The sequence below is a fragment of the Bos mutus genome, chromosome 3, assembly GCF_027580195.1.
Source record: "Bos mutus isolate GX-2022 chromosome 3, NWIPB_WYAK_1.1, whole genome shotgun sequence".
NCBI classification, from domain to species: domain Eukaryota; kingdom Metazoa; phylum Chordata; class Mammalia; order Artiodactyla; family Bovidae; genus Bos; species Bos mutus.
The window spans coordinates 2,133,884-2,157,316 of record NC_091619.1 but is presented as its reverse complement, the minus strand read 5'-3'; the positions used below and the strand labels follow the sequence as shown (position 1 = coordinate 2,157,316).

Here is a 23,433-nt window from a genome sequence, read left to right as displayed (position 1 = left end):
ATCATGAGAAATTCTGGGCTGGAATAAGCACAGGCTGGAATCAGGATTACCAGGAGAAATATCAATAACCTCAGATATGCAGATGACACCACCCTTGTGGCAGAAAGTGAAGAGGAACTAAAAAGCCTCTTTTTTTTTTTTTGCTCATTTTTTCTTTTTTTTTATTTTTAAACTTTACAATATTGTATTAGTTTTGCCAAATATCGAAATGAATCTGCCACAGGTATACCCGCGTTCCCCATCCTGAACCCTCCTCCCTCCTCCCTCCCCTACCCTCCCTCTGGGTCGTCCCAGTGCACCAGCCCCAAGCATCCAGTACCGTGCATAGAACCTGGACTGGCAACTCGTTTCATACATGATATTATACATGTTTCAATGCTATTCTCCCAAATCTCCCCACCCTCTCCCTCTCCCACAGAGTCCATAAAACTGATCTATACATTGGTGTCTCTTTTGCTGTCTAGTATACAGGGTTATTGTTACCATCTTTCTAAATTCCATATATATGTGTTAGTATACTGTATTGGTGTTTTTCTTTCTGGCTTACTTCACTCTGTATAATAGGTTCCAGTTTTATCCATCTCATTAGAACTGATTCAAATGTATTCTTTTTAATGGCTGAGTAGTACTCCATTGTGTATATGTACCATAGCTTTCTTATCCATTCATCTGCTGATGGGCATCTAGGTTGCTTCCATGTCCTGGCTATTATAAACAGTGCTGCGATGAAAGTGAAAGAGGAGAGTGAAAAAGTTGGCTTGAAGTTCAACATTCAGAAAATGAAGATCATGGCATCTGGTCCCATCACTCATGGGAAATAGATGGGGAAACAGTGGAAACAGTGTCAAACTTTATTTTTGGGGGCTTCAAAATCACTGCAGATGGTGATTGCAGCCATGAGATTAAAAGACACTTACTCCTTGGAAGGAAAGTTATGACCAACCTAGATAGCATATTCAAAAGCAGAGACATTGCTTTGCCAGCAAAGGCCCATCTAATCAAGGTTATGGTTTTTTCCAGTAGTCATGTATGGATGTGAGAGTTGGACTGTGAAGAAAGCTGAGCACAAAAGAATTGATGCTTTTAAACTGTGGTGTTGGAGAAGACTCTTGAGAGTCCCTTGGACTGCAAGGAGATCCAACCAGTCCATCCTAAAGGAGATCAGTCCTGGGTGTTCATTGGAAGGACTGATGCTAAAGCTGAAACTCCAATGCTTTGGCCACCTCATGCGAAGAGCTGACTCATTGGAAAAGACCCTGATGCTGGGAGGGATTGAGGGCAGGAGGAGAAGGGGACAACAGAGGATGAGATGGCTGGATGGCATCACCGACTCGATGCACATGAGTTTGAGTGAACTCTGGGAGTTGTTGATGGACAGGGAGGCTTGGCGTGCTGCGATTAATGGGATCGCAAAGAATCGGACATGACAGAGAGACAGAACTGAGCTGACTGACTGAAGTTCTGTGAGCTAAATATCAGGGTCTTCCACACCATATCCTGTTTAATAGCACCTGTCCAGTTTGCTGAAAGCAGACATGAAGCAGTATCCCTTTGGAGAGCTGACTTTCCTCCATGAAGTTCCCACCTTAATGAAAGTATAAACTCCAGATTTCAGGTGTAGTTTCTTTCCAGTCTTTGACAGCGCAAAGAATATAAGTTGAAGTTTGTCCCCTTCCTTACACTGGATTTTGTTCTTTTCCAAGCACCAATATTTCTATCCTTCCTGTGTTGTCATTTAGATTATATAATGCATAATTCCTCTGTTGTGTTTTCTGCAAAGATAAAATAAAAATCCAACTTTTGGTAATCTAATTAAGGAATGCCACATCAATCAGACATCAGAAGTGCCAGTAACAGCCTCCAGAAAGAGATGTAAGGGAAAAATACAGGCTTGAAACTGGCAGATATATAGTTAGTGTGCTGTGCTGACACAGCTAGTGTGTCAAACACTCAAACACACACAGTTAGTGTGCTGTTTTACTTAGATCCTATTGCCTCTTAGGTCCACCTTTCAGATCCCAAGCTCTTTTCCCTTAGAAGGCCAGGATGGCCCTGTGAACCAGTAATTGATCAGGCCAATAGTTGGAATAGTTAAGGGAAAGAAATTCCTCAGTTGGAGGACAATCACTCAAAGCAAGAAACGCAGGAGATAAGTGAGCAAATGCGATAAAACCAATAGAGTCTAAATAAGAGTTAGGAATGAGGGGAAGCAGAATAAGTCACCCCCAAATATTCCACTTTGACTTATGGATTTTTAGTTGAAGATAATTAAGACCCAGCAGATTCAGGAAAAGCTTTTTACCTCTCCCTGAACCACCTAAAAGAATTTAGATATGGGGACCTTACCAGAAAGAGCTATTACTAAAGATACCTTTCTACAGCAGAAAGACTTATCTGTATGATAGGATAAACACCTATTTAACAAACAGCTTCTCTTTTCATTTTCCTGTGAATTATCTTCCTCCCCTTTGAAGACCCAGACCCCTACCTCCTCCTTAGCTCAGGATAGTGTATAAGTCTCAACTGCCTGACCGTGTTGGAGTCATATTTTTTATGGCCCTCCCATACAGTTTAAATTATAGACACTTCCTGCCACATTGGATTGTACTAGGTACTGATATATCCTGAATCAAACTCCATCTTGTCTTGTCTCTTTAAATTTAGTTCCACAGAATGCTGATGCCCCCAGCAGAACAAACCTTCCTACTGAGTCAGCACATAGCTTCCTCTCCACTCATCTCACCTGGTTCCTTCCTCTACTTTCATCTGCGTGGTTCAAAATCTCAAGCCACTTAATTTATTTCAGCCAAGTTGTTATGAAGCTAAATCATAAGTAATGAAGTGATGAGGGAAACAGGAAAATACATGACCAGGGATATAAAACAGGTAATCAAAATGAGGAACACATTACATGGGAAAGAACATAGTGGGTTGGGCCATGAACCAATTGGATACTCATATATCTTGGCCCTAAGGTCATCTCAAACTCAATATATCAAAACTTCTCCCATGCATACCTCTTAGACTATGGTAAATTAACTCTTCTTATTTTTGTTTACCACCTAATGTTCCACACTAGAAACTTGAAATAATTGCTTTTTCTCTCTTTCACCTTCAATTGTTAGTGAGTGCCTGTGGATCAACCTCCCTAAGCTCCAACCCTCCTCTTCCACAATGTTGTTTCTGTCTTTCAAGTCTTTAAAGTCCTAGTGTACATTCTGGAAACTCAAGAGCCAAACACAAGAATGTAAATCTATTGTGAGCTAGATCCATCGTGCAAAATATGATTCTTTGCCAGAAAGGAACTTGAGAAGGCACAAAATCTACACATCTGAATCTGTGTAGGCCACATATCAATCATGAACCTTTTAGTCCTTAAAGGCACCACAGTAGAAAGAGCATGACTTTTGTAATCAAATAAATAGAGATTAATCCAGGCTCTGGCACTGACAGTGTGTTCTTGGACAAATTATTCAGTTTCTGTGATTTGTAATTGCCTGACTCGTAAAATGGAGATAACAAAATCATCTACATCAATCTACTGTTCTGTAGATTAAATTAGTTAATTAATTTATACAAAAATAACCACTGAGCCCATGCTCTGAGCCATGTGCTGGGAATATAACATGAAAAGAAGTAGAAAAAAATCTTTACCATTATGAAGTATACATTCTAGTGGGTAGAAAAAAATAAATGTAATTGAATAAAATATATATAATAGAAAGCAAGAAAGTTTCAGAAAAACATCTACTTCTGCTTTATTGACTATGCCAAAGCCTTTGACTGTGTGGATCACAATAAACTGTGGGAAATTCTGAAAGAGATGGGAATACCAGACCACCTGACCTGCCTCTTGAGAAACCTATATACAGGTCAGGAAGCAACAGTTAGAACTGGACATGGAACAACAGATTGGTTCCAAATAGGAAAAGGAGTACGTCAAGGCTGTATATTGTCACCATGCTTATTTAACTTATATGCAGAGTACATCATGAGAAACACTGGGCTGGAAGAAGCACAAGCTGGAATCAAGATTGCCAGGAGAAATATCAATAACCTCAGATATGCAGATGACACCATCCTTATGGCAGAAAGTGAAAAGGAACTAAAAAATCTCTTGATGAAAGTGAGAGGATAGTGAAAAAGTTGGCTTAAAGTTCAACATTCAGAAAACTAAGATCATGGCATCGGGTCTCATCACTTCACGGCGAATAGATGGGGAAACAGTGGAAACAGTGTCAGACTTTATTTTTCTGGGGTCCAAAATCACTGCAGATGGTGATTGCAGCCATGAGAATAAAAGACGCTTACTCCTTGGAAGGAAAATTACGACCAACCTAGACAGCATATTAAAAAACAGAGACATTACTTTGTCAACAAAGGTCCATCTATTCAAGGCTATGGTTTCTCCAGTGGTCACGTATGGATGTAAGAGTTGGACTGTGAAGAAAGCTGAGCACCAAAGAATTGATGTTTTTGAACTGTGGTGTTGGAGAAGACTTTTGAGAGTCCCTTGGATCCATCCAGTCCATTCTAAAAGAGATCAGTCCTGGGTGTTCATTGGAAGGACTGATGCTAAAGCTGAAACTCCAATATTTTGGCCACCTCATGCGAAGAGTTGACTCATTGGAAAAGACTCTGATGCTGGGAGGGATTCGGGGCAGTAGGAGAAGGGGACGACAGAGGAGGAGATGGCTGGATGGCATCACCGACTTGATGGACATGAGTTTGAGTGAACTCTGGGAGTTGGTGATGGACAGGGAGGCCTGGCGTGCTGCGATTCATGGGGTCGCAAAGAGTCAGACACGACTGAATGACTGAATGAATAGAAAGTGATAATTACAAAGCAAATAAACCTAGGAAAAGATCTCTTGAGCAGGAAAAACTCCCAACAATTACAAATGTCTTTAAAATAGGAATATTCCTGGAAGCTTGAGGAACTGTGAGGAGGCCAGTGTGGCTGCAGTGAAATGAGGGTGCAATGCTGGAAGATAAGGTCAATGCAGTGATAATTTTCTTGTATGACTATACTGGCCATTTACAGCAGGCATTTGTTCTACTTGGTCACTCCTTGTGCTGTGAAATGCTTCAACAGCACTCATGTTTATAGGAGACAAAGTGTGGAAACTAGCCAGGGTCTGGAAGATGGTAAACTGAATGAATTGCCAGGAGACAGCAAGGAGGTATTTCTGGAAAATAAATTTTAACTTAAAGTCAGGAGTAGAATATTATGGTGGGTAGGAAAGTAGTTAGATAAAGAATTCAGGGGAAAAAAAATGCAGTGACAAGCAGTTATGTGAAAATTTAGGGTGAAAGTTATATCTGAGCTGGGCTAGGGTTGCAGTGGTTACACATGAAAGCCAAGCTGGAACCCTTGCACAAAATTGGAAATTCAGTTAAATTATAAGGTGGAATTCTTTTCTCTCCAACTTGAAGGCTTCTCCCATTGTGTCTTTCTTCTCTCCCATTCTGCAAACTGCACCTCAAATTTATCTTCTTTTACCTTTTATTTTTCCCAAACTAATATCATCAATCCTGGACAATTCTGGCATCAGAAAATGCATCTGTGACTTAACAATAATCTCCCTGTTTTAAGTGGAATAAAGAGACCCAGTGTTGGAGCGGGAGCGGAGAGTAAACCTCTTTGAAAACATCTGGTTTGATATAGCTAACTTCTGTACACACCTGGAAATGGCACCATTAAGCTCGTCTGCTTAGCACAGCACAGGGAAAGTCCATGAATTGATGCCATTACTGATCATCGTAACTATTGTTCTCTGAACCTCACAATAGTGGACAACACGTATTTTCCCACTTCTCTGCTTTAGTATATGCTATTTTCATCCTCTATTTGGTCATTTCATCTGAGACAGATCATTCTCCAGCTGGGCTTCTCAGATGATACATCCTAGAATAAGATTCCTTTACTCTGCTTTGTTTCAGGATTTCCTCTTTTTACTCTCAAGATTTTCTCAGATATTATTTTACTCTAAACTTGGAGATGAGATGCTTTGCTCTTGAAAAACACTGATCTCCCATCCAAAATGTCTAATTTAGAGAGTCTTCCATTATTAAAATATATAATTTTCTAAGATTTACTCAGCCAAAGGGCAGAGTGGATTGGAATTTAAATTTCACTTATTTTTTTTTCACATTTTTTTTCCTTGATATATATTGACTTATTGAGTTGAGGGAAATTTAAAGTATTGGAGTAATGGTGTTTGGATCCAGAATTTCCTTTTCTTTGAGTTTCATATTGGACCTTATGAATTTTGGGCCCATGGGAAGAAGCTCTTATGCACACAAATTAATGTTCTTGCTTTCTTAAAATGTTTAAGCTATCACCTCATGAGTGTCAGAAAGAAAAAAGACAGGGATTATTCACATGCAAGTGGTAGAAAGTTGGTGGAGGAACTGCTTACTGACTTACTGGCCATGACAAAAGAAGAGCACTTTTCAGGTTTATAAAGCCAAAAACTAATGTAAGCACTTCACTCTAGTTTTAGGATCATCAACTAGTATAGTAAAGAATAGGATCACTTTGGGAACAGAGGTATAGCTCCTTCAGGGGATCTAAATATGGCAAGTTATTGCTTCTTAGTGTTATGACAGCAATTTAGGGCTTGTATGATGTTGTAGTTTCAGAATGTATTGATATATCCAGAATAAAATACAACCATGGTGTAAATTATTATTGTATTCTCCAGTGAGAACATTTTTATGGTTAAAAATTACTATTAGCAGAAATGCATTCAAATAAATTTCATGACTGATTTTACTACAACTTACTTTACAAGTTTATACAAATAGAATTACTTTAAATGTCCCTATATTTTATCATGGTTTACTTCTCAGAAAGCTGGATTATTTTCTCTGGGGATAAAAATATCTAAGTTACTTAACTTGAATATATTTTGTAAATAAAACTTCTCAACATTTCTTCTTTTTGAAATCATCTTATGAGATATCTGAGTTGACCACATGATTTTTTTCTGGCTTTCATCTATGCTATTCTGGGTGTAGAAAGCCCAGTTAGAGAATACACATTGAAGAGATAAATGTAAATGATGAATATAAATGATGGCATAAGCACATGATGCTACAATGATAGGGACTGATTGTGTCTTGCATTGTAGTTTTCTCTGCTCTATGAAGTTAGAAGACGTAGGTTTTAGAGATGGCCTCAAGGTGGCAGTGATTACATGTAATTGCTCCAAGTAACCCAAAGCCCTGTGATTTTTTTGTGTGAGCCAGGAATCTAAAGGTGTTGGTGAACATAGGTTGAAAATATTTAGGAATGTCTTTTATTTTTTCTGTCAACTGAATCATTTATTTCTCTCTGTCCAGGATAGCACCAAATTTCCCCTACTGCAATCTTTTTTCCATTTGCTATTGTAATGATACTAGAACTTTATTATCCTGACTAGGTAAAAATGATCCAATAAGGAATGAAATTTCAGAAAAATTACCAGTAAAGAATGACTAGTAGTTCTGTGCTCCATGTAAGAAGTCAATTAGGTTCCTGTTTTATTTTAAATTCCATCCTAGATTATTCTTAGGTATATTTTGTATGTAGCAAATTTGTTTGTGCTCCATGCCACCCTAGCTATGCTGGTGGGAAACCAGTTTTTGTTTTATTTCCTTGTAGGCTTCGTCTTTCATCTTTTGTTGAAGGTTCTTTCTGTGTAACCAGAAATGTCTGCATATTTACTACTGTATAATGTTCTTCTCACAACCTCTCCTCATTTGAAGTAGAACAGAGTAGATGGAACTATACTCAATATCTTGTAATAACCTACAATGGAAAAGAATCTGAAATATATATATATATATATATTTATATTTATATATCTGAATCAATTTGCTGTACACTTGAAAGTAACAGGATATTATAAATTAAATATACTTCAATAATAAAAACAAAAGCAAAGAATGCCTGTTCTTCCCTTCCCCTCTTCCCCAAATAATTGAAAAAGAACATCTTTTTCATGTTTCTAAAATATCAAGAAATGATACTTTAGAAATTAAGACTGGAAGTTGGCTTGTCATGATGAAATATAATTTGGCCTTTGACCTGGGGCACCCAAGCCAGATGGTACAGCTGCACTGAGGTGGCGTTCTTGAGGGCCAGGTTGTCATCTACCCATCCATCCCCTTATCTATTCAGTAAATATCTCTTGAGTTCCTAATAGGTAATAGGAACTGTTTTAGGTTCTGGTGATAAAACAGGGAGTGAAAAACAAATGCAAGTTCTACAGAGATTTTATTCTAATGAGAGAGGTACATCTTTTTCTTGACCACAAATGAATGAATTAATAATCTGAGGTAAGACTTCCAGCTGAAAGGAAGACAGCATTTGGAGAGCATGTGTCAAGGAAGCCTAACAACAGCCAGGGGTTAGAGTGGGAGCTGTCAGCTGAGGCTTCTCTTGGTATATGACTTTTGTGCTAAACTCTGAAAATGAACAGGAATGGAATGTATCTTCAGTTAGAGGAAACACAGTGTGAAAAACACCTGTGGCAGGAGTTTGACTTTCTTAAGGGTTTGAAAGACAATGGGGGTGGCTGTGGTACAGAGAATCTCCGAAGGGTGGTATGATGCCTTGTAAGGCCTGTAGAACATGACTAGAATACTTTGTTTCCAGAAAAATCAGAAGTGATCGAACAAAAGGTTTTGAACCATAGAGTGATAATAGAGTTCATTTTAAACTGATCCTTCTAGATATTATTTGGCAAAAAATGAGTAGCCAATTTGACTTTGGGGAGAACAGCTATTGCCATAGGCCTGGATGAGATACTAGTAACTTTGATTTGGAAACGTAGAAAGATATACTGAATTGAGAGAGATTTGAGAAGTATTAAGACTTGGTGATGATTAGAAATGAAATGTTGGTGAGTAGGGTTTGTCAGGGAGTATATTTTAGTTTTATCCAAATAAGTTACCAGGTGAAATATACATATATATAAGTATATATATATACACATGTATATATACCTTATACATTAAATATATATAGGTATATATATGTGTAAATATTTATATTAATTTTTATTATAGTATATAAAAATAAAGAAGGTACACAGATTTAAGACTACAACTCAACAAATTATCAAAAAGTAAATGTAACATGATATATTGTCTTATTTATTTATTTATTTTAACTTATTTTATTTATTTTTTTACTTTACAATATAGTATTGGTTTTGCCATACATCAACATGAATCCACCACGGGTGTACATGTGTTCCCCATCCTGCACCTCTGAAGTCCCTTTTTTGCTCCAAGACACACTTAAAGATTGCCATTATATTGAATTCTAAGAGCAAAGATTAATTGTACCTATTTTTCAATATAAAAAGAATTTTACAGTTTAATCTATTTTGTATCTCTTTTCAAATGACATTAGTAGCCTGTAGCAGTTGTTTCCCACTCCATGTTCTTGCCTGGAGAATCCCAGGGACAGAGCAGCCTGGTGGGCTGCCGTCTATGGGGTCGCACAGAGTCGGACACGACTGAAGCGACTTAGCAGCAGCAGCAGCAGCAGCAGCAGCAGCAGCAGCAGCAGTTGTTTGTTCATTTTAATTTCTGTACATTTCATGTTTTAGTTTTATACATATAATATATGAGAGAGTCTACTGCTGATTGTTATTTGGGGACATTATGAATACTGCTGCTATAATCACATGTTCATTACAAATATTATAAACATTATATACATGTCTTTTCATTTATATGTATGTAAACATATGGGCTTCCCTGGTAGCTCAGCTGGTAAAGTATCTGTCTGCAATGCAGGAGACCCCAGTTTGATTCCTGCATTGGGACAATCTCCTGTAGAAGGGATAGGCTTCCTACTCCAGTATTCTTGGGCTTCCCTGGTGGCTTAGATGGTAACAAATCTGATTATAATGTGGGAGACCTGGTCCAGTCCCTGGGTTGGGAAGATCCTCTGGAGGAGGGCATGGCAATCCACTCCAGTATTCTTGCCTGGAGATCTCCATGGACAGAAGAGCCTGGAGGGCTACAATTCTTGGGGCTGTAAAGAGTTGGACTCGGCTGAGCGAATAAGTACAGCACAACATATGCAATCATAGAAGTATATATATATAATACTGTATATGTGTATAAATCTTTCACTTGACTATACATCTATGAATGGAGTTAATGGAAATAAGTTTAGTATATATTGAATTTTAGCAAACAGTGCCCAACTATTTTCCAAAGTGATGTAGCAGTTTGAAAATTTTACTTAGATCAGTTTTTAAAAAATCTTATTATAAAATATTTGCCATTTTAAAGAGTATTTTAATATGAATTTCTCTGACAACTTTTTTTTAATTTAAAAATCAGTATTTATTAATCTCCAAAGTACAGAAATGATATATCACCTATGTTAAACAAAACAATCTCTTTTTGACTAAATGACAATCCCCTCATGAGGGTCTCTTCTCTTTTGTACCTTTCAAATAAAGAATCTTCTTCTTGTTCCAAGTTCCCAAAATGGCCACTGCAATTCTATTTTTTTTTTTTATTATTATTTTTTAAATTTTATTTTATTTTTAAACTTTACAATATTGTATTAGTTTTGCCAAATATCGAAATGAATCCGCCACAGGTATACCCGCGTTTCCCATCCTGAACCCTCAACCTTCCTCCCTCCCCTCCCCTCCCTCTGGGTCGTCCCAGTGTACCAGCCCCAAGCCTCCAGTACCGTGCATCGAACCTGGACTGTTGAGGTTGAGCACAATTTGTATTTATATGGTGACTAGCCATTTGTATATCTTATTTGTCAAGTGACAATTCATTTTTTGCCTACTTATCTTGTGGTTTGTCTACCTTTTAAATACATGTGTATGAGAGTAATTTATATTCTGAACACCAGTACTTTATTTTATATATATATATGCACACATATAAAATATTGAAAAGTGAACCCCTTGGATATATTATTATCTCAGTCAATACATGGAAATCCGTCTGTTCTCTCACTTTGTGGCTTGCCTTTCACACTCTTAATAGTCCCTTTGGGGAACTGGATGAATTGATGCTGTGGTATGTTGTAAACACAGCTATCACACCTTGCATTGCAACCATGCAGATGCTCATCAGGAGGTGGAAATTCTGTTTCTTAACCTCTGAAACTGTATGTAGGCATGTGATTTGGTTTAGCCAATGGGGCATTAGGAAACATGGAAGGAATGAAAACTACTTGTACACGGGAGCTTGCCTTGTCTTATTCCTGGGAACCCTTCTGTCCTCATGTGAACAAACCTTGCTTACCCCTTAGGTGATGAGGCACCACAAGGGCTGAGGCCCCAGTTATCATAGTCTTCTCAGTCTCTCAGTTGAGGTCCCATACGAGTGTGAGATGTCATATGATCATCGAACTTCTCTGAGCCAATCACTATTGCAGAAACTGCTTGGGCAATCTACAGTATTATAAGAAATAATAAATGTTTGTTGTTTTAAGCCACTAAGTATGGAGTGGTTTATTGTACAGCAAAAATCAACTGATGCACTCCCAGTCTTTTGTGGTATTATTCAGTTCAGTTCAGTTGCTCAATCATGTCTTGACTGCAATTCCATGGACTGCAGAATGCCAGGCCTTCCTGTCCATCACCAACTCACATAGCTTGCTCAAACTCATGTCCATCGAGTTGGTGATGCCATCTAACCATCTCATTGTCTGTCGTCCCCTCTCCTCCCACCTTCAATCTTTCTGAGCATCAGCGTCTTTTCCAATGAGTCAGTTCTTTGCATCAGGTGGCCAAAGTACCAGGGCTTCAGCTTCAACATCAGTTCTTCCAATGACTGCTATTATTATTATTATATATTTCACCTCTGCATGTTATAATCACATACAATGTCATCAATATCATCATCATCAGTGTCACTGTCCTCATCACTGTTGTGATATTAAACTGCCAATACTCTTCATATTTACCCATGTATTTGACTTTTTAAGTGTTCTTCATTATTTCATTAATTTATTGCTTCTGTGTAATGTTTCTTTCTTATAGTCTGAATAATTCCCTTTGTTATACCCTACAGTAGGTTTCTGATTAATGTATTCTTGTAGATAAACATTTGTATCTGACTTCCATTTTTGAAAATACTTTATATTGCTTTCTTATTCTTTCAGTGCTTCAAAGATGTCCTTATAATACCTTCTAGAACATAATTTCTATTGAAACATCAGCTATTGGGCTTATTACATTTCCTTTCAATGCAATGTGTGTTTTTCTTCTTAGATCTTTTAAGATTTTTCTCTTTGTTTTGTTTTCCATCAGTTTGTCTGTGATATACTAAGTTGATGCTTTCTTTGTATATTTTCTGCTGATGGTTTACTAAGCTTCTGAAATCTATGCATTGATTCCCTTTAAGTTGTTGGCAAACTCTCAGCCACCATCTCCTCAAATATTCCTCTGCTCTGTTCTCTTCCGCCTTGGAATTCCACAAACAGGACATGTTGAACACTTTCTACGTATTTCTTTATGCTCTCTTCTGTTTTTTCATTCTATTTTTTTCCTTTGTTTGATTGTGTTTTTGTGATTTCCATTGACCAGTTTTCTAGATAATCAATGTTGTCATCTGCTGTATTCAGTCTTCTCTCCAGTCCTTCCAATGTGTTGTTAAAAGCAGATATTGTATTTTCATCTTTATAAGATACATTGGCTGCATGTACATACATCTTTATAACATACATTACCATCTTTTATAGATGGTAATTCTTTGTTGAAATGATCTATTGACATTTTCATCAGTATTATATGCATCATTTCCTTTCTTTAACATGACAATCTTAGTTATTTTAAAACTCATATCTAATTCCCTAATTTTGTCATAGGTGGTTTTGCTTGTGTTGCCTTCATTTTTCTTGATTATGACTCTTTAGATTCTTGGTTCATCATTTTTTTTTTCTTGATGTTTTCTCATGCTTTTGAGTACTATTCTTCTAAATAAAATTTTCTAATTTTTGTATTTATTTTCTGTGACAGGATTTGTTCCTAATAAGTAAGCCCATCATTGTCAGAGGCAGAATGTGTTCATGTGTCATTATATTCCTATACCTCCATATCCGAAGGATTTACCTGCTGCTACAATATGCTGATGCAGTTGCAGGATGTCTGTGTGTGTGTGTGTGTGTGTGTGTGTGTGTGTGTGTGTATAATCCCAGGGCAGGTTTTGACTCAAGATAATTTTACTTTATTCCTGAGGGGAAATAATATTTACATTCTCCTCAGATGTCTATGTTCAATCTCTTTGGGTTAATATGTGTTTGCTTACTTTTAACTAGTTGATAATAAATACAAACAGAAAAAAGGAACAAAGCTAGTGAAAGATCAAGCTGAAGTGATGCCTGATGCTTCTGCAGTTCCCAGAAGTCTCTCGTCACATTAGGTGTGATGGGCAAGTGGAGGAGCCTCAGTCCTTGTCGGAGCATCCTCCAGTCACTGTCCTTGTCATGTCCCACATTGGAGTCCTCTGTTCTCTATCATACAACATGCAAGTAAAGAGAGCAAGGCTATAATATGAATGGTACATCTGGGTAACAAAAAGAGAATTCATTTTCATTGGATTAAACATCTATTGAGCTCCTAATCTCTGCCAGGCTCTGGGCATCTTAACACATTGTTACAGGGTAGATTCTATCAGAAGAAAACTCTGAGATAGACAGTGGTTTTCAGGCAATACCTGTGAGAGTGCTCTCAGGATTAGTACTTGGGAAGGAATGATGTAGGAGAAGAGCAAGAATTTCAGTTCCATTGCATCATGACAAAGACCCCAGCCACTCCACAGGGAGCTCAGAAGCCGGGAGTGCCTTTCAGAGTTGTCATGATTTAGGTGCAGAAAGGAAGATCTTTAGGCACCTGTGTTAAGATGATGTAGCCTCCTCAGGCAAGAGTGATGACTGGAGAGGGTCTTGGCTTCTGGAATGATTATCTTTTCTATAAAGGAGCAGGCTTCTCAGGTGGCTCAATAGTACAGTATTTCTCTCAGTTTACAAGGAGATAAGATTCATACGCAAGTGGTACCTTCTAGTTATCAGTAGTGAAAATACACATTATCCAACTATGGGTAAGTGGTATCAAAGATGAATCTTTGAGTAGACTTGAGTGAATCTAACTGGCCACCTGATGTGAAGAACTGACTCATTGGAAAAGACCCTGATGCTGGGAAAGATTAAAGGCAGGAGGAGAAGGGGATGACAGAGAATGGGATGGTTGGATAGCAACACTGACTTGATGAATATGAGTTTGAGTAGGCTCTGGGAATTGGTGATGGACAGGGAAGCCTGGCATGCTGCAGTCCATGGAGTTGCAAAGATTTGGACCGACTGAGTAACTGAACTGACTGAGTGAATCTGACATTTTCCTGAACTGGTTCAGATAGTCTGTGTCACTGTCCATCAGTGTCCTCTAGTGAGTAGACATGTCCTGCACTCCAGGTCCTAGTAGAGATCCCATTCAGAAGTGCCTACAGTTTTCCTTGTACATATAATTTTTTTCCTCTATTTTCCTTTGACTCTAGACAGCAAGTTCCTTTTCAAAAGCAGCATTTGCTTCTAAAACAACCCACTTCCTCATAACTTATCTCAGTTAACTTGGAGAAGAACAAAGAAAAAAATTAGTATTAATCTTGTCACCTAGAGAAAACCTAGTTGATATTGGTAACTATCTAATGTGTTTGTATGTGTGACTTGTTTCCTCAATAAGAAAAACATTGTGTATTCTGTTTGGGGCCTTTACTTTTTTGGGGTCAATTATAACAGTTGACCTCACTATTCCTCTAAGGCAGTTTTAATATTTATATAGTGCTTTATTGTTTGACTATAGCAAATTTTACTTAATTAAATCCCTATCCATCTGAATGCAGAGTTCCAAAAAAGTAGGAATGAGGATAAGAAAGCCTTCCTCAGCGATCAATGCAAAGAAATAGAGGAAAACAACAGAATGGGAAAGACTAGAGATCTCTTCAAGAAAATTAGAGATACCAAGGGAACATTTCATTCAAAGATGGGCAAAATACAGAACAGAAACAGTATGGACCTAACAGAAGCAGAAGGTATTAAGAAGAGTGGCAAGAATATACAGAAGAACTGTAAAGAAAAAAAATGGTCTTAATGATCCAGATAACCACAATAATGTGATCACTCACCTAGAGCCAGACATTCTGGAGTGTGAAGTCAAGTGGGCCTTAGAAAGCATTACTATGAACAAGGCTAGTGGAGGTGATGGAATTCCAGCTGAACCATTTCAAGTCCTAAAATATGATGCTATTAAACTGCTGCACTCATATGGCAGCAAATTTGGAAAACTCAGCAGTGGCAACAGGACTGGAAAAGGTCAGTTTTCATTTCAATCCCAAAGAAGGGCAATGTCAAAGAATGTTCAAACTACCACACAATGACACTCATTTCACAAGCTAGCATGGTAATGCTCAAAATCTCTGAAGCTAGGCTACAACAGTACATGAACTGAGAGCTTCCAGATGTACAAGTTAGATTTAGAAAAGGCAGGGGAACCAAGAAATCAAACTGCCAACGTTGTTTGGATCATAGAAGAAGCAAGAGAATTCCACAAAAGCACCTGCTTCATTGACTACACTAAAGCCTTTGACTGTGTGGATCACAGAAAACTGGAAAATTCTGAAAGAGATAATAATACCAGACTACCTTACCTGCTTTCTGAGAAACCTATATGCAAGTCAAGAAGCAAAAGTTAAAATCAGACAAAAACAATGGACTGATTCAAAATTTGGAAAGGAGAACATCAAGGCTATATATTGTCACTCTATTATTTAACTTATACGCAGAGTAAATCATTTGAAATTCTGGGCTTCATGACTCACAGCTGGAATCAAGATTGCTGGGAGAAATATCAATAACCTCAGATATGCATATGATACTAGCCTAATGGCAGAAAATGAGGAGGAATTAAACAGCCTCTTGATGAAAGTGAAAGAGGAACATGAAAGAGCTGGCTTAAAAACTCAGCACTCAAATAACTAAAATCATGGCATCAGGTCCCATCACTTCATGCCAAATAGATGGGGAAACAATGGAAACAGTGACAGATTTTATTTTCTTCAGCTCCAAAATCACTATGGACAGTGACTGCAGCCATGCAATTAAAAGATGCTTGCTCCTTGGAAAAAAGGCTATGACAAGCCTAGACAGCATATTAAAAAGCAGAAACATCACTTTGCCAACAAAGGTCCATATAGCTAAAGCTACGGTTTTTCCAGTAGTCATGTACTGATGTGAAAGCTGGACCATAAAGAAGGCTGAGCGTCGAAGAATTGATGCTGTTGAACTGTGGTGTTGAAGAAGACTCTTGAGACTCCCTTGGACAGAGAGGAGATCTGACCAGTCCATCCTAAAGGAAATCAGTCTTGAATATTAATTGGAAGGACTGATGCTAAAGCTGAAGCTCCAATAGTTTGCACACATGATGTGAAGAACTGACTCACTGGAAAAGACCTTGATGTTGGGAAAGATTGAGGGCAGGAGAAGGGAACAATCGAGGATGAGACTGTTGGATGGCATCATCGATTCATTCAATGGACATGAATTTGAGTGAACTGCAGGAGATAGTGAAGGGCAGGGAAGCCTGGTGTGCTGCAGTCCATGGGGGTCACAAAGAGTCAGACACGACTGAGTGACTAAACAACAAGAAATTATTTCAATTTTTGTAACTATAAATAGCAAGATGTAATGCTTTTCTATAAACCTTAGTGGGTAGCTTCTTATTTCTAAGGGTAAATTTATAAACATACAATTGATTCTTCTTTTTAATTCTTCCTATAACTCACTCATAGAATCTCTGACTTAGGTCATTCCCTTTGCTCAAATTTAGCTTAATCTCTCATTTTATCAAGCAGAGGAGTGTTTCTAAAAATTTGGGAAGGTTGTGCAGATATTTCAGCTCCCTCACTTATCTACCATTCAGTTTAGTTCAATTGCTCAGTTGTGTCTGACTTTTTGTAACTCCATGGACTGCAGCATGCCAGGCTTGCCTGTCCACCACCAACTCCCAGAGCTTGCTCAAACTCATGTCCATTGAGTCAGCAATGCCATCCAATCATCTCATCCTCTTTTGTCCCCTTTTCCTTCTGCCTTCAATCTTTCCCAGCATCAGGGTCTTTTCCAATGAGTCAGTTCCTCTCATCAGGTGGCCCAAGTATTGGAGTTTCAGCTTCAACATCAGTCGTTCCAATGAACACCCAGGACTGATTTCCTTTGTTGTCCCAGGGAATCTCAAGAGACTTTTCAAACACCAACTTGATTCTAGCTTGTGCTTCATTCAGTCCAGCATTTCACATGATGGAAATGCTGCATATAAGTTAAATGGAAATGCATATAAGTTAAATAAGCAAGGTGACAATATACAGCCTTGACGTACTCCTTCCCAATTTGAAACCAGTCCATTGTTCCATGTCCAGTTCTAACTGTTGCTTCTTGACCTGCACACAGATTTCTCAGAAGGCAGAAGGTGGTCTGGTATTCCCATCTCTTTAAGAATTTTCCACAGTTTGTTGTGATCCACACAGTCAAAGGCTTTGGCATAGTCAATGAAGCAGAAGAAGATGTTTTTCTGTAACCCTCTTGCTTTTTTGATGATAGAAGATGTTTTTCTGGAACTCTCTTGCTTTTTTGATGATCCAAAGGATTTTGGCAATTTTACCCTGGTGCCTCTGCCTTTTCTAAATCCAGCTTGAACATCTGAAGTTCTTGGTTCACGTACTGTTGAAGCCTAGCTTGGAGAATTTTGAGCATTACTTTGCTAGTGTGTGAGATGAGTGCAATCATGTGGTAGTTTGAATATTCTTTGACATTGCCTTTTGGGAAGGTTGGAATGAAAACTGACCTTTTCCAGTCCCGTTGCCACGCTGAGTTTTCCAAATTTGCTGGCATTTGAGTGTAGCTGTTTAACAGCATCATATTTTAGGATTTGAAATGGCTCAGCTGGAATTCCATCACCTCCATTAGCTTTGCTAATGATGCTTCCTAAGGCCCACTTGACTTTGCACTCCAGGATGTCTGGCTCTAGATGAATGATCACACCATTGTGATTATCTGGGTCAATAAGATCTGTTTCTGTTAGGTCCATACCATTTCTGTCCTTTATTTTGCCCATCTTCGAATGAAATATTCCCTTGGTATCTCTATTTTTCTTGAAGAGATCTGTAGTCATTCCTAGTCTATTGTTTCTTATATTTCTTTTATTGATCACTTAGGAAGGCTTTTTATCTCTCCTTGCTATTCTTTGGAACTCTGCATTCAGATGGGTATATCTGTCTTTTTCTCCTTTGCCTTTTGCTTATCTACCGGAGTAAAATGAATATTCAAGACAGTATTTGGTGGAGGATTGAGAACATCTTGTGCTCTAATGGAGTCAGAAGAAGAAGATAGGATGAGAGTCACTTTTTTGCCTTAATTTTCAATGTCTCAGAGGTCTGATGTGCTCTTTAAATATAGTAGAAAAACAAGGATGCAGATCAGGGAGTCTGCCTGCAAACTCTCTTCTGAACACAGGACATGAAATCTTCCCTAAAAAGGCTCTTGTCAGTCTAGATCTCATATCTCTTTCTGACTCCTCTATGTCTCTTCCTTTGACTCCACCTATCTCTGGCTGGCTTTCTGAGGTTTATCATAAAGAGTGAAGAAAAGTCTCCTTAATTGTATCTTTTTTACTCAATCTAATATCTTTCTTCTGTTGCCTTCAACCTTAGCAGAAATAGATGGTGGTCCATCAAGAATTCATCAGGCAAGAGTGTTTCAGAAGGGCCCTGTGGCAGTCATGGTACTGGAAGCAATGAAGGCCCAAGAAAGGGAAGCAGGAGATGTGTCATGCTGCAGTGTCTACTGAGAGTGAATTCTTTTCTTGTAAAAGTTTTCAATAGCAAACTGAAGGATAAATTCACTCCAAGCAAAATAATTATGATATCAAAATATTATTGGCACAGTTGTTTCCTGGAAGTGATGCTGAATTTCCCTGGTGTGTGACACTGAATTTGACCAGATCAGTGTCTCAAAGCATATTATCAGAAAAGATGGTGATACCGTAAGGTCAATAAACTTCAATTTCAGCCCCAGAGAACAACTTGTGAATGGGCTGTTTGTAGTCTAGGTAGTTTTCTATATATAATCTAAAATTGATTTGTAAGAATAACTTATTCTCAGCTATGAGCTTGGAGAGATTTTAGAAATTATTCATTTAAAATATTTTAAAATAAAAAAAGTAGATAAATGAACCCCCAAAACTAAAAGAGCTGTAGAGTGAATGTACTAAAACTGAAATACATTAGAAACATTTTTATTTTCAAGAAGATGTCATTATCCTGTTTCGAATTTCTCTTCTTTTTGTAGCTTCTGAAAAAGCACTTGCCTGAGTGCTAATTTGCTGGAATCAAGATTGCCAGGAGAAATATCAATAACCTCAGATATGCAGATTTCCACCCTTATGGAAGAAAGTGAAGAGGAACTCAAAAGCCTCTTGATGAAAGTGAAAGTGGAGAGTGAAAAAGTTGGCTTAAAGCTCAACATTCAGAAAACGAAGATCATGGCATCTGGTCCCATCACTTCATGGGAAATAGATGGGGAAACAGTGGAAAGAGTGTCAGACTTTATTTTTTTGGGCTCCAAAATCACTGCAGATGGTGACTGCAACCATGAAATTAAAAGACGCTTACTCCTTGGAAGGAAAGTTATGACCAATCTAGATAGTATATTCAAAAGCAGAGACATTACTTTGCCAACAAAGGTCCGTCTAGTCGAGGCTATGGTTTTTCCAGTGGTCATGTATGGATGTGAGAGTTGGACTGTGAAGAAAGCTGACCACGGAAGAATTGATGCTTTTGAACTGTGGTGTTGGAGAAGACTTTTGGGAGTCCCTTGTACTGAAAGGAGATCCAACCAGTCCATCCTAAAGGAGATCAGTCCTGGTTGTTCATTGGAAGGACTGATGCTGAAGCTGAAACTCCAATACTTTGGCCACCTCATGTGAAGAGTTGACTCACTGGAAAATATCCTGATGATGGGAGGGATTGAGGGCCGGAGGATAAGGGGATGACAGAGGATGAGATGGGTGGATGGCATGACCGACTCGATGGACATGAGTTTGGGTAAACTATGGGAGTTGTTGATGGACAGGGAGGCCTGGTGTGCTGTGATATATGGGGTAGCAAAGAGTCGGAAATGACTGAGTGACTGAACTGAACTGAACTGAATATCTATTAACTATATATCTGCTCGTTTCAAGCCTGTATGTGTGTGTGTGTATATATATATATATATATATATATATATATATATATTTTTTTTTTTGCCTTATATCTCTTTCTGGAGGCTGTTGATGACTTCTGATGTCTGATTGATGTGGCATTCCTTAGTCAGATTACCAAAAGTTTGGTGTTGGTTTTATCTTTTCAGAAAGCAGAACAGAAGATCATATATTATGTGACCTAAATGACAGCACAGGAATGATAGAAGTACTGATGCTTGGAAATGAGGAGAAAATCCAGTGCAAGGAACGGAATAAACTTCAACTTACATTCTTAGAGCTATCAAAGACTGGAGAAAAACTATACCTGAAATCTAGAGTTCATAGTTTCATTAACGGAGAAGGCAATGGCACCCCACTCCAGTACTCTTGCTTGGAAAATCCCATGGATGGAGGAGCCTGGTTGGCTGCAGTCCATAGAGTCGCTAAGAGTTGGACACGACTGAGCGACTTCACTTTCACTTTTCACTTTCATGCATTGCAGAAGGAAATGGCAACCCACTCCAGTGTTCTTGCCTGGAGAATCCCAGGGACGGGGAGCCTGGTGGGCTGCGGTCTGTGGGGTCGCACAGAGTCGTTCACGACTGAAGCAACTTAGCAGCAGCAGCAGCAGCAGCAGTTTCATTAAGGTGGGAACTTAATGAAGGAAAGTCAACTCTCCAAAGGGGTAATGTTTTGTGTTTGTTTTCAGCAAAATGGACAGGTGCTATTGAACAGAATGTGGAAGACCCTGATATATAGTAAATCTACAGCTCAGAGAACTTAGGAGCCTCCTTGTTAGAAAATACACACCCTAGATACACAATTAGGAGAACATGGGCTTCATAAGGTTAAGACACATGCTGTGGTATCCATACAGCCCTACAAACAGTTCTTTGGTAACACTGTAAGTCTACTTCCTCAGAGTTAGACAAATACTTCTGAAAGACATATTTACAAGTAGACACAGCCCAGCTGTACCTTGAGGACATGATATATTGAGGATATCTCTCAGAGTCAATTTGGCCATCCCTGCATCCTGAATAGTCCAGGAAAATTGAGTCAGGGTATCACTGATGACTGACATCCTTGTTTACTGATATGGCAGGAAATACTTCATTTCTCAATACCTTTAAACCATGAAAATGCAAGCCATAGATTGAGACATAATATTTGCTAGACACATAGCTAGTAAAGATTCTGTACCCAGAATTTATAAAGAATTCTCAGAACTCAGTATTATGAGAAAAAACAGCTGAGTTTTTAAGATAGGCAAAAAAAAAAAAAAAAAAAGATACACAGGCAGTAAATATGCACATAAAAAAATACTCAACCTGATTTATCTTTAGGGGAATGCAAATTAAAACTACAGTGATATACCACTATGCACCAATTAGAATGACAAAAATTTAAAAACACTGACCATATCAGTGGTTAGTGAGGATGAGGAGGAATTAGAATTCTCATACAATGGTAAAATGTTAAATGGAACACTTCTTTGTAAAAGAGTTAGACTGTTTTTTAAAATTAACATTCATCTACAATCTTAAACTCTGAGGAGGATACAGAGCAACTGAAATTCTCACAGATTGCTCTAGGGAATGAAAATTGCTACAGTCACTTTAGAAAACTGTTTGGCAATTTCTTATATATTTGAAATACATTTGTCATTTGACCAACAATCTCACTCCAAGGGTTTCACTCATTGAAATGATATCACAGGTAACCACACAAAAATTTGCACGTGAATATTTGCAGCAGTTTTATTTGTAACTATGCAAAAGTGTCAACAATCCAATTGTTTCTCTCTTGGGGGATGGATAAACAAATGTTAGTGGGTCGACGCATTGAATTCTACACAGCAATAAAAAGGAATAAACCAATACACACAACTTATAGATGAATCCTAAACTCACTATATTAAATGAAAGCAACCGGATTAAAAATGCTATATATATTTTAATTTCCATTTTAGGAAATTATGGAAATGAGTAAAGTTTATAAAAGTTTTCTTATTAAAAAAAAAAAAACTATGTTAGTGGTTACCAGGAGCTTGGATTGAAGGAAGCACTGACAATAAAGTAGCGTGGAGGAAATTCTTGTTATGAAGGAACTTTTCTAATCATTAGAAATATTATCTTACCTTCTGTTCCACACTTTTCTTATGAAAGAAATACAGTATCAACCTTCTAGAGCTAGTTTAAAATTAAGTGATATGAAATAATTGTAAAATATCAGGTATCAAGTATGTGATCAATAAATACACTGTAAGGAAGATACATTTAATGTCCTATAACAAACTATCATGGAAAAGAATACAAAAATAGAACATTAAAATGTACAGCTGAATCAGTTTACCATGTAGCAGAAACTAACAGATTGTAAATCAACTGTACTTCAATAAAATAAAAGTTAAAAAGTGCATTATAAGTTTCAGTGTTAGATATCCACTTTCTGTCACTGTATTTCAATGTAAATTCTTCAGTGTTTGCCTAATGCAAATCTCTGCCTGGAGCAGCTTCCTCATAGGATTCACACACTGAGGACCAGAAAGCGTAGCTGGAAAGCTACTGACCTATTGTACCTGAATAAATAAGTTGAAACAGTTATTTCACATCAGACAGGGCTAGAGTTACTTCCAACATATAGTACTGACTTCATGTAAAATATCAGAAGCTGTCTTATTTGGTTCTTAAATTACCTAATTATGGCCCTTCCACGAGTCCAATTCTAAAATGTACACACTCTATATTTAAAATAGATAACCAGCAAGGACCTACTGTATAGCATATGGAACTCTGCTCAGTGTTATGTAACAGCCTGAATGGGGAGGTGAGGGGGAAGTTTGGGGAAGAATGGATACCTGTATGTGTATGGCTGAGTTCCCTTCTCTATTCACCTGAAACTATCACAACATTGTTAGTTGCCTACATGCCAACACAAAATTAAAAGTTTTAAATAAATAAATAAAAATATCCTTGTTTTGGACTGAAGCAATCCACCCTAGGACAGGGGTTGGCAATTGAAGCACAGACTGGATTGCAGCTGGTGTGCAGAAACCCCTTAGGTTTCTCTAAGGAGAGCACATCTTAGTCGGTCTGTTCATACTTGACCTGAGTTATATCCTGTAAAGACCATACTCAAGCCCATACCATGCTTTGGACCTTAG

The 23,433-nt window shown here is 37.9% G+C and overlaps 1 protein-coding gene across 1 annotated transcript in view; it reads left to right on the top strand.

Moving 5' to 3' along the window:
- Window positions 1-8,460: 8,460 nt before the first annotated feature.
- The window catches only part of LOC102279174 (interferon-inducible protein AIM2), a 91,733-nt gene continuing 76,760 nt past the window's right edge, over window positions 8,461-23,433 (top strand). The window contains 5 exon segments of the mRNA XM_070368716.1: window positions 8,461-8,592; window positions 18,832-18,882; window positions 18,884-18,991; window positions 18,993-19,067; window positions 20,395-20,629. Of these exon segments, the coding sequence (XP_070224817.1) occupies window positions 8,461-8,592; window positions 18,832-18,882; window positions 18,884-18,991; window positions 18,993-19,067; window positions 20,395-20,629 (601 nt within the window).